We start from the raw sequence: 12,826 nt of genomic DNA on the forward strand, positions 1-12,826 counted from the left end.
CCGCTATGAGCTGTCATCACGTCCGCTTTTCATCCATTCTAACAAGATATGTGCGGCTTCTGTATGAACACACACGGCAATGCAACGCATACTTGTTCAACAGCGATACAGGTCACACTGAGGGTGCCCATGTAAACAACTTTAACAATGTTAGAAATATACGCCACACTGTGAATCCACACCAAACAAGAATGACAAACACATTTTGGGAGAACATCCGCACCGTAACACAATAGAACAAATACCCAAAACCCTTTGCAGCACTAACTCTTCCAGGACGCTACAATATACACCGCCGCTACCACCAACCAACCCCCCCCCCCCCCCCCCCCACACCTTATAGCTCCCGGAAGAGTTAGTGCTGCAAAGGATTCTGGGTATTTGTCCTGTTGTGTTTATGTTGTGTTACGGTGCGGATGTTCTCCCAAAATGTGTTTGTCATTCTTGTTTGGTGTGGGTTCACAGTGTGGCGTATATTTCTAACAAAACTTAAAGTTGTTTATACGGCAACAACCCTCAGTGTAAATTGTATTGCTGTTGATCAAGTATGCTTGCATTCACTTTTGTGTGCGTGCAGAAGCCGCACATATGTGACACACGTTGGACTGGATGAAAAGCGGATGTGATGATTTTCGGGACGGGCACTGAAATCTGGTACTCTCCCGGGAGGGTTGGCAAGTATGAGAATTAGCGGTGAATGCGGTGTTACCGCGGCACCGCCGCTGAATATAATCGGCGGGCCAGCTCTAGTGTTAATTTGATATCAAGTGAAATTACACGGCGGGCCAAATTTGGCCCGCGGGCCAGAGTTTGACACCCATGCTCTATATCGTCTTTTTTTTACTGAGCTTTTATTCCATCTTAAAAAGCAGTTAGTGTAACAATGTTTTCAATGCGCTCAACTGTACATACACGGAAGTGAAGCTCCTCTGCAAGCAGCAAAGCGCAGCAGCAGGTGTTAGCTCCAATGATGTTGTCTCACGCTGATTGAAGATAAAATAGTTTCGTCTTGTCGGGAGAACAACGTGCCATGGCTTTGGACCTGGGATTTACATATTGTTACACTTTCTTTGTGGATTTCTGCTCACTATTTTCAGGTTTGTGGCTCAACAGTAACTGAACGCCATTAAATTCCCCCACCCTACGGAATAGACCCAGGGTCAAAAAGGAGTTAGGAAGCATGTGCGTTGATTACGCGCTAAAATAAATTGCGCCATTAAAGAAACTTATTGATAACGCGTTATTATTGTGTTAACTTAGACAGCCCTAGTTTGTTTGTGTTGACATGTGTTGTAAAATTGTTGATTTCATCATCACTAAGCAGCGTGAAGCAACCACTTACAGTAAAAGAAGGTACAGAAGGATTGGCAGGACAACAGGAACAGAAGTGGTACTTAACTTCAAAGATCCTTTCTTTTAGACTTCCTAACTATCCTTTTATCCCCTTTTTTCACAACTGTTGTGTGTGGTACTCGATCGAAAAAGTGGCTTTTACTTGGGCTCTCACGTGAGGAAAAGCAACATAACTATTGTTAGCGCAAAATGGCTTCCTGTTCTGTGCAAAGTAAGCTTCAAGATAAAAGTATGGCAGTGATAACCGGGATTCTACAACATCAACTTACAAAATACACCCATTTCTTTCTTTTTTGTCAGTGTGTCCCTACTTCAAGAACTGCCAGAAGAGAAACTTGCCAAGATTGTTGACTGTCTTGAAATTGTGAGGCTTTCTTTTTATTTCACTTGAATTTATTGTTTTGTCTTAAGTTTCCAATGTGAGATGAATGACGAAGAACCAATGTTTGTTTTTTGTGTGTCTTTTTGCAGGACTATTTTGAGAAAGGAGAATACATTATTCGTGAAGGTGAAGAGGGGAACACTTTCTTCATCATAGCGAAAGGAGAAGTAAGATTTACCTGCTCACTTGCCCAGCAAAGATAAATCAATGTGCGGTCGGGGCTGGCAGGTGAGGCGCCTGTCATGATGAAAAATAAAATTAATACATAAAATAATATTTGTCCATTGAACTGTTTCTCGGTATTCCAATCTTTTTTTTTTTTTTTTCTAAGATAAAAGTTGTTGAATTTCCTGATCAAATACAAGGCACAAACCTGAGATGAAGCAGAAGGAACCGATCCTATACTTTTATTGCACAATCTTTTAAAAACTGGGTTGGATGGTCTGTGCTTGTTTCCGTTTGTCTGCATGTCAGCAATATTATGTTTGAAGAAACATATTTTCTTTACTGTAAAGGGTGTCCACACCCGACATCAGAAAAAAAACAAAAAACCGTATTGGATTACGGTACATCTGACTGCATCCAAAATCTCTGATATTAACACTCCAATGAGGACAGCCCTTTCTACAACACCTGACAAAAATTATGGAATCACCAGACTTGGAGGATGTCTTTTCAGCTATTTTAATGTTTTTTCCGTTACACAAAACTATAGTAATTACAAATGGCAACTCTCTAGTTTTAAGAAACACATAAATAAATCAATATATATATTGTGGTAGTGCGTAACAGTTTCATTTTTAGATCAAGTAGAGTAAAAATTATGGAACCACTCAAATCTGAAGAAAAATGTATGCAATCACCCTGTACATTTTCCTTTCCGAAGCTAACACCTGTATTAGATTAAATATGTTCACTTGTCTGCAGTTAAAAACGTGAACTGTTGCAACAGGTAGATTGACATGAATCATGGCTCCAACAAGAGATATCTAAATTGAAACAAAGGAGAGGATTATCAAACATTTTAAGAAAGAAAATCATCACACATTGTTGCAAAAGATGTTGATTGTTTACAGTCAGCTGTGTCTAAAATCTGGACCAAGTACAAACAACATGGGGAAGTTGTAAAAGGCAAGCATACTGGTAGACCAAGGAAAGCAACGCGGGATGGGCACCGAATCCGATACATTATTGTCACCGATCGAATCCCGCCAGTCCAACAGTGCCATGTTACGGTACCTGGGTCGCACTGTTGCGCAGTAAGTCACGTCTGGTTGCAGACTCAGCCGGCTCGAACTCGGGATATAGCGATAAATGGTATTAATGATGTAAAACTATTAAGTATTTACTATTACCGTTTTAAATGAAAATTACTTTAAAAAACAAAGTGATTGATAACTGCACATTGATAAACCCACGGACTGACTGGCGCTTGCTCGTTAGTTTAAAGTTTGGCTGCCAAAAAGTGAGTCAATGTAATACTTTGCCACATCTCATTTGTGCACAAATTATTTGTTTACCCTAAGATAGTTACATATATAATAATAAAGTACATAGTGTGCTGAAACCTACCCCAAACGACAACTTATGTTTGCCAAATTGATTCAAAGTAATATTTTGATATGTCATATGTGCGAGAAGCACAGATGAGATGTGTGCATATCAAAACATTACTTTGAATCCCTTTTTGGCAGCCAAGAATAAATTGGTTTAATGAATACATCCCAAAACTTTTTTATTATTTATTATGTGCTTGAACAAAGGGCAGTTAATATTGTATGGAGCTTTGAAACAAGGGTTTTAGCACATTAACATTGAATCAATAGCAGTCCTTTACAATCTGATTAATACCATATAAATGGCCAACTCTTTCATTTTTTTGGACACGATAAAGGCTTAAATCGTTTCAAAAACATATCGTTACAATAACCACAAATATAAAGTGTTTTTCTTACCTGTAGTAATCAGTTGTTAGACAAAGTACTAGCAATGCAGCTTCAGCATGTGGCGGAAATACATTTTTGGCGGGTGCCCCCCCTGAAAAAATTTAATGCCCCCCCCTGAAATGTTTTTCTGCAGCTGGGTCTGCACCAGCAGAATTGAAAGTGGCCAAATAAAAATTGACTCAGAGATGTAATGATAAAACATAAAACAAGATTTAACAACTGTACAGCAGTTGTCGTAATCAGCTCATTTTTAAATATTCCAATGAAAACATTTTTTTTATTATTAAATCAATCAATATCTATTAACGGGGCAGTGCGGTGGTACATGGGTTAGTGCATGTGCCTCACAAGACGAACGTCCTGAGTAGTCCTAAATTCAATCCCGGGCCCAGGATCTTTCTGTGTGGAGTTTGCATGGTCTCCCCGTGACTGCGTGGGTTCCCTCCGGGTACTCAGGCTTCCTCCCACCTCCAAAGACATGCACCTGGGGATAGGTTGATTGGCAACGCTAAATGGTCCCTAATGTGTGAATGTTGTCTATCTGTGTTGGCCCTGCGTTGAGGTGGCGACTTGTCCAGGGTGTACCCCGCCTTCCGCCCGAATGCAGCTGAGAGGCTCCAGCACCCCCCGCGACCCCAAAAGGGACAAGCGGTAGAAAATGGATGGTTGGATGGAATATCTATTAACACACAAAAGTACAGAAAATTGATACTGTTGACAACCGGGAATTGGTACATACCGGTTCAAATGTGAATGGTACCCATCCGTAGTCAAGACAAACAACAGAAAATGCACAGCAAAACAAATAAAGAACAAATGGGCAGAAACTGGAGCCCCCATATCTGACCAAATTGTAAGAAACCGGCTAAAAGAGATGGGATTTGAACACAGAAAAGCTAAACGAAAGCAGTCATTAACACCGAAATAGAAAAAAATAGTTAAAATCGACTAAGGAAAGCAATCGTGGACTATGGATGACTGGATGAAAGTCATATTCAGGGATGAATCGCGAATCTGCATTGGGAAAGGTGACGATGCCGTGAGTTTTGTTTAGTGCCAGTCCAATGAGATTTATAAGGACTGCCAGAAGAAAACATGAACATTTCCACAGTCATTGAATATATACAGCTGCATGTCAGGTAATTTCAATTTCAATGGCACTGCAGAGATGGCTTAAATAAATGCACAAGTTTACCGTGACATTTTGGACACATATCTTAATCCATCAATCAAAAGGATGTTTGGAGATGATGACTTAATTTTTTAAGATAATAATGTATCTTGCAATAAAGCAAAAATAAAAAAATAAAAACTTTACTTGAAAGTAAAATACATAATGTCAATGTGCTGGCCTGCAAATAGTATTTTAATTCAAGTGAAAATCTGTGGTGGAATTGAAGAAAATAATCCATGATAAGACTGCAACCTGCATAACTGATCTGACAATCAATCAGAGAAAATTGAAACAAGATTGATGAAGAGTACTGTTTGTCTCTCGCTCAGAGACTGCAAGCTGTTATAAAAGCCAGAGGTGGTGCAACAAAGTACTAGTGGTGTTTTGTAGTGTTATTTGTTTGAATGATTTTCAAGATTCCATTATGTTGGAGTGATTGCATATATTCTCTCTGCTTGATCTAAAAATGAAGTTGTTACTGACTACCACCATGTATTTTCTTGACTTATTTTAGTGTTTCTTAGAACCAGAAAGTTGCCATTTGAAATACCGTACTTATCATTTTGTGTCATGTCGATCTGCTTTTTTTCTACAAAAATTCACAAGTGAATAAATATTCTCTATATCGGGTGATCAGTGTTGCCACATTTACAGCACTTTGAAAAAGTAATCAGATTCCTGCTTACTCTTATAAAAAGTAATTTAATTACTTTATAGGTGAGTTGCAATCACGTGACTGAGAGGCACTTCCGAGCACTTTTTGGTTTCATGCGATGGTCTAAGCCCCATTAGGCCACTGTTTATTAACCTGAATAACTGCCGATTTAGGCTTATTTTGACAGGTTTAGAGGAAATATAAAAGCGATCACAGAAAAAATGTAAAATCAAAAATATATTTTTTTAAAGATTTAAACCATTTATCATCATCAAGGGGTTACTGCTACCTCACTTCACTTGGCAAACAGTATTTAGAGAAGAAAAGATTGGAGGCACATCATGTCTTTACATCCAAGGTGTCCACAAATGAAAGCATTAATCCGTGAAAGACAAAATTGGACTTATTCGTGCATCACTAAGTAACGTATTTGATTTGACATAACGAGTGCCATGCTGCTGGCATCGTGGCACAAATGAGAAAAAGGATACGTTTGTTTGAAGTTGATTTCCTGCTACAAATTAGTCTCATCTACAATTCATTTCTGCAGTTGTTTTTATGATGTGAAGTATATTTTGTTTCATTATTTAGCTGTATATGTCCCTGTTGTTCAGCATGAATGTTTGCCAGCTATATTAGACTTAGACTTCCTTTTTATTGTCATTCAAATGTGAACTTTACAGCACAGATAATAACATTTTCTTACATAAGCTCATGGTAGTGCAGGATAAAAAAGCAATAAGGTGCATATATAAATAAATAAATATATATAAATAATATATATATAAAATAAATAAATATACAGTATATAAATATATATATATATATATATATATATCAGGATATGGTATACGCTGTTGAGCCTACGAGAGATTTATTCATCTAGTTTATTGATACTATTAAGGATATTTTCTTGATGCTAACAAATATCACTAAAGACGCTATAATGTGGTCATATGTGTCGAATAAAGCACTTGGCTGTCCTACACAACAACAACTAAGCTTTTAGTTTCTGTTATTTAAATCGATAAAGAAACAACATAATCTATGCAGCATTTGGACCAAAGAACCAGCATTACATGTTATGTACAGTAGACCACAAGGAGGTGTTTTAAATGTCGACCAAAAAAAAATCATAATACGACCCCTTTAATGCGCCTTACATTCCGGTGCGCCTTTTAAATTAAAATAGACCTGAATAGACCGCTCATCGGGAGTGCGCCTTATAATCCGGTGCGCCCTATGGTTCGAAAAATACGGTAACTATAATGTAAACAACACATGTACTGTACATACATTTTATACTGTAGCAGAAGTAAGTAATAGTAATAATTACAGATGTCCGATAATGGCTTTTTTGCCGATATCCGATTTTCCGATATTGTCCAACTCTTAATTACCGATTCCGATATCAACCGATGCCGATATATACAGTCGTGGAATTAACACATTATGCCTAATTTTGTTGTGATTCCCCACTGGATGCATTAATGTAACAAAGTTTTCCAAAATAAATCAACTCAAGTCATTGAAAAAAATGCCAACATGGCACTGCCATATTTATTATTGAAGTCACAAAGTGCATTATTTTTTTAACATGCCTCAAAACAGCAGCTTGGAATTTGGGACATGCTCTCCCTGAGAGAGCATGAGGAGGTTGAGGTAGGCAGGGTTGGAGGGGTGGGGTTGAGGTGGGGGGTAGAGGGTAGCGGGGGGTATATATTGTAGCGTCCCGGAAGAGTTAGTGCTGCAAGGGGTTCTGGATATTTGTTCTGTTGTGTTTATGTTGTGTTACGGTGCGGATGTTCTCCCGAAATGTGTTTGTCATTCTTGTTTGGTGTGGGTTCACACACCAAATAAAACAAGTTACATATTTGTAACAGTGTTAATGTTGTTTATACGGCCACCCTGTTGTACGGCTCGGAGTGCTGGCGAGTAACATCCTACGACATGAAAAAAGTCGAAGCCTTCCACAATGGATGCCTCAGGAAACTCTGTTGAATCTTCTGGCCCGAGAAAATATCCAATGCACATTTATACAAGAACACCAAGTGCAACAGTGTGGTGCTGGAGATCAAATGCCGCCGATTCCAATGGCTTGGGCATGTTCTGAGGATGGACCAAGACCGCATCCCCAAGATCGCACTACGTTGGACTCCACCTGGGAAAAGGAAGCAAGGCCGGCCCAAGAACACGTGGCGGCGTACGGTGACAGCTGAGCTGAAGGAGATGAACCTAACCTGGGGCGAGGCCCAGCATGTTGCTCAAGACAGGTCCAGATGGAGGCAGATCGTCGAAGCCTTATGTCCCGTCAGGGACGAAGAGGATTAAAGTAAAGTAATACGGCCACCCTCAGTGTGACCTGTATGGCTGTTGACCAAGTAAGCCTTGCATTCACTTGAGTGTGTGAAAAGCCGTAGATATTATGTGATTGGGCCGGCACGCAATTGCAGTGCCTTTAAGGCCACGCCCCCAATATTGTTGTCTGGGTGGAAATCGGTAGAAATTCGGGAGATTGGTTGCCCCGGGAGATTTTCGGGAGCGGCGCTGAAATTCAGGAGCAATTGCTCTGTACTTCTCCCTAAGTCCATGTACCACTCCGTACAGCGGCGTTTTAAAATGTTACTTTTTGAAACCGATACCGATAATTTCCGATATTACATTTTAAAGCATTTATCGGCCGATAATATCGGCAGTCCTATATTATCGGACATCTCTAGTAATAATAATACAAAAGTAATATGTAGGAGTAATAATGTATAAGTAATAGTGCAGAATTAATGAAAGACCCACAAACACGTCTCTTCCTTTCATTATCTGAACATATTCCAATTAAAATCACCAGACCCGCATAGTAGACAATCATGGTCTGATCAGTGGCATATTTGGGGGTCCAAAGCAGTCATTGGGGCTAACCACATAACAAAAACAACATAATTTAGCATGTTGTTCTAAACAACTATGCCAGTTGCACAGTACTACCTAGTGATTTCACCTATCCCAACGTTTACTGTACTACTATCGATAGAAATCGGACAATAAACTGCAGACAAATGTTAAATGGGGTTCAGTATTTGAAAACAACAATTTGGCAAAATGCAAGTTATTTCCTTGTTCTTGCTATTGTCTAAATGAGCAACCTGGATTAATTTTGAGTAGAGCATAAGAAGTAAAAAAAAAAAAAAAAAAAAGTCAGTGCCTCACCAGCCATGAACCTGACTGCACATCACTGATGTAAGCATACCATTATTGAATTTGATTTACTTAATGAGACACATTTGTTTTTAAGGTGATTGTTACACAAAGCACTGAAGGCTTTTCTGAGCCTCAGGAAATTAAGACCCTTGGAGTCGGAGACTACTTTGGAGAGAAAGCACTCATCAGGTAGGTGAATATATATGTTTTTAGTCCTTTATATTACATATAGGGCCTGGCCTTATAAGATAAAAATACCATGCGCTAAACGGCTTGTGCAAATTATGAAATTGTGTGTACTATTCGTGGGTGGGTGTGTTGCGTGTGATCTACTAAGACTGTGGGTGTGCAAAACTGTTGCAGACTGCCCTATTTAAATTAGATTTGTATGTGTACTATGCGGCGTTCACCATGGAAACACTTATTTACTGCACATTCATGTTATCATGGTCCTACCTGTGGAGTTTTGCCTTGTTTTGAGGCATGCAAGCAATGAAATACCAGTTTTTTGGCCATTATAGAAGCAGTCCTACAGTGTGATCCTTTGAAGCGGGCTGGAGGTGCATCTGTGGCACTGTTTGAGAGCAGACACAGGAAAATGCTTATTGCAAGATTTTTTTTTTCATAAACAGTATATGATTAGTTATTTGCCTCTAAAAATAAATACAACACAGCCAGTTTGATTATGCCACTACTTGAGAGGTTAAAAACGTGTGCTCTACACCAACCCCTCAGAGAAGTTGATCTCTAAAGGAGTTTGCATGTTCTTCCCTTAATTCGGTTGGTTTCTACAGGTTTTTTCCCCCAATATTGTGCGTTTAGTAGTTGGACAGTTCTACCTTGGTCATATTGATGATTGATACTTTCTGTATCGTTCCAGTGAAGATCTTCGTTCAGCCAACATCATCTGCAATGAGAATGACACACGCTGTCTAGTGGTGGACAGAGAGTGAGTATCTGGTTTGTCACGTATATCAAATCCTAAAGCGTACCTGGTTTCGAGTATAACCGGCTAATTTAAAGCAGTCCATACAGGAATTCGCAATGTCGCGATCGCACCAATCCACTGCACACGGTGGAAACGAGTAGCAAGGGCATGATAATGAATTTAGTGACAGTGCATTGTGAAAGCCGATGTGTTTACTTTGCTATTAAGTAAACGCAATCTCAAAGGAATATAACCTGCGAAGGCACTTTCTGACAAAAAATCAAAATTTCCATGTTCGACCCCTGAGCCATTTTGCCCTTGAACCTGCGGCCCTCTTCATAGTTTAATAGCCCTGCTTTACGGCAATGCACATTAATTAATAATCAGATTATAAATTAGCCAGATTCTAGCATAGTTGTTCATCTGTCGTCCTCCCGCATACTTCCTGTTCCTGTCTACAGCGCTAAACCTTGTGGGTAATGAAGATTGATAAAAAATAAATAAAACATTTAAAAAATGTTGCAACTTTCTGAAAAAGTTGTAGCAAATACAGGCATTTTAGGCCATGAAAATCGCACAAAAAGCCTGCGAAATCATGGATGCACTGTTAAAGTTCAAGCAGCGTGTATATAAAACGTTGATGGAATGCTACAGTTGTGATTCCCATTAGCCGTATTTTCCAAGCATTTATCATGTTTTAAAATTCTTTAAAAAAAAGATGTGTGTTCTTGTCTCTCATAATGACCTGTGAATGATAGGCAAAATTCCCCCCAAAAAAGGTACCATATTTTTCGGATTATAAATCGCAGTTTTTTTCATAGTTTGGTGAGTGCGACATATACTCCGGAGCGACTTGTGTGAAGTTATTAACACATTACTGTAAAATATCAAATATTATTTATCTCATTCGCGTAAGAGACGAAGCAAATGTCCGCAATCGTCACACACACGTCAGCAATCGTCACACACGGCAACCAATAAGAATTCGGCGGGTGCGGGTCATGGCAGAAGTGCATTATGCATCATGGCAGAAGTGCATTGTGGGTCATGGGATGCTAACTGCTGCTACATCCGTAGCTATTAAAATGGATTATTTCAACATTGGCGGTGACTTATAAAAACTGAGAAGGGCTGAACTAAAATGGCACCGTAAAGGAAATCATATACTGCAGATTACAAGCCGGACGTAGTGAAATATGCAGCAGAAAACGGCGATCGAGCAGCAGAAAGAAAGGAAACAGCGCATACCAGAGGCAACACCGGGGAGGAAGATTTCATGGGAATTAGCGATCGGGAGTGACAGATTGTTTGGTAAACGTATAGCATGTTCTATATGTTATAGTTATTTGAATGACTCTTGCTATGATGTGTTGCGTTAACATACCAGGCACGTTCTCAGTTGGTTATTTGTGCGTCATGTGGCGTATACTTATTCAGCCTGTTGTTCACTATTCTTTATTTATTTTAAATTGCCTTTCAAATGTCTATTCTTGGTGTTGAATTTTATCAAATAAATTTCCCCCAAAAATGCGACTTATACTCCAGTACGACGTATATATGTTTTTTCCCTTCTTTATTGTGCATTTTCGGCCGGTGCGACGTATACTCCGGAGCGATTTATTGTCCGAAAAATACGGTAGTTTCCCCCCAGGGCCAGTTTGAGGCAGGCATATATGAGTGGGCCTTCAGAAATGTGAAAGGGGCATCATGTCTACATGCTGTTCCATCATGCTCCAGCACTTTTTTTCTGTGCTAATACAGTAGTAACATTGCCTTCTTCATAGAAGACCTGATTTACTAAGATGCAAATACCACACACTAAGCAGCTTGAACAATCTATAAAATAATGTGTATTATTAGTGGGCATGTTGCATGTGATTTACTATAAGACTGTTACAATTGAAAGTGGTGCAGACCGCCTTATTTAAATGTGGATTTTGCCTGTACTATACGGGGCAACACCATGGAGACACTCTCACTTACTGCACATTCATGTTATCATGCTCCTACCTGTGGCGTTTTGCTATGTTTTCAAACAGGCAGGAGACATCTACCACTTTTAATGGGCACTTTAGAAGCAGTTCTGCAGTGCAACTAGCCAGCCACCTTTAAATCTACTATATCTCTCATCATTGCCTCTTGCAGACAGGCCCAAAACAAGTACTCAATGTCGAGCCATCTTTCTGGTGAGATTACAAGTACTAGCTATGTTCCTCTTTGTAATCTCTGATTATCTAGTCCTAGTGTCATTAGAGCTGACGTGTACAACTACTGTATGTTCGAGCAGCTAGTGATGCGATTAGTCTGTCGTATGGGTTTACTAGGCCTGTTGCGAGGCAGCTCCTTCAGATTGACTCGCCTGTTGCGAGTCAATTTGAAGGGCACCGGGAATACACTTTATTACAAAATCCAAAACCAGTGAAGTTGGCACATTGTGTAAATGGTAAATAAAAACAGAATACAAGGATTTGCAAATCCTTTTCAACTTATATTCAATTGAATAGACTGCAAAGACAAGATATTGAATGTTCAAACTGAGAATCTTACACTTTTTGTTGCAGGCATCAAATTCCAAATGAGCTAAGATTTGCAAAAAACAACTATGTTTTCCAGTTCAAATGTTAAGTATCTTGTCTTTGCAGTCTATTCAATTGAATATAAGTTAAAAAGGACTTGCAAATCATTGTATTCTGCTTTTATTTACAATTTACACAACGTGCCAACTTCACTGGTTTTGGGTTTTGTATAAAAAAACGATTCACAATAGCGAGCCGTTCGTTTGGGAGTCGTTTTTTTATGCACCTTACAGTTACAGCATCACCTGACTGGCAACATGACTAGAAAATGAGTCACAGTCAAAGGAAACTTTGCAGCATTTGGAATCCCTTTTTTTCTGCTTTTATTTATATTTTATATTAGGTGAGGCATCAGACAAAGAGCAGCTCAAATACCTTTATGAAAAGTAAGAGTCCATGGTTCTCGCCCGGTAAAGGGTGGAGTGCCATCTCCAAGTTGGGGAGGAGATCTTGCCTCAAGTGGAGGAGTTTAAGTACCTAGGAGTCTTGTTCACGAGTGAGGGAAGAGTGGATTGTGAGATCGACAGGCCGATCAGTGCGGCGTCTTCAGTAATGCGGACGCTGTATCGATCCATTGTGGTGAAGGAGCTAAGCCGAAAAGGCAAAGCTCTCAATTT

General features: G+C 39.4%; 1 protein-coding gene across 5 annotated transcripts in view; it reads left to right on the forward strand.

Moving 5' to 3' along the window:
- Positions 1-12,826, forward strand: part of prkg2l (protein kinase cGMP-dependent 2, like) — a 133,171-nt gene that overhangs the window by 51,273 nt on the left and 69,072 nt on the right. For all 5 annotated transcript variants that reach the window (XM_061964248.1, XM_061964273.1, XM_061964239.1 and 2 more), the window contains exons 7-10: positions 1,654-1,717; positions 1,825-1,902; positions 8,800-8,894; positions 9,586-9,654. In XM_061964248.1, coding sequence (XP_061820232.1) covers positions 1,654-1,717; positions 1,825-1,902; positions 8,800-8,894; positions 9,586-9,654 — 306 coding nt within the window. The remainder of the gene's footprint in view (positions 1-1,653; positions 1,718-1,824; positions 1,903-8,799; positions 8,895-9,585; positions 9,655-12,826) is intronic.

Source organism: Nerophis lumbriciformis, linkage group LG02 (genome assembly GCF_033978685.3).
Source record: "Nerophis lumbriciformis linkage group LG02, RoL_Nlum_v2.1, whole genome shotgun sequence".
Classification (NCBI taxonomy): domain Eukaryota; kingdom Metazoa; phylum Chordata; class Actinopteri; order Syngnathiformes; family Syngnathidae; genus Nerophis; species Nerophis lumbriciformis.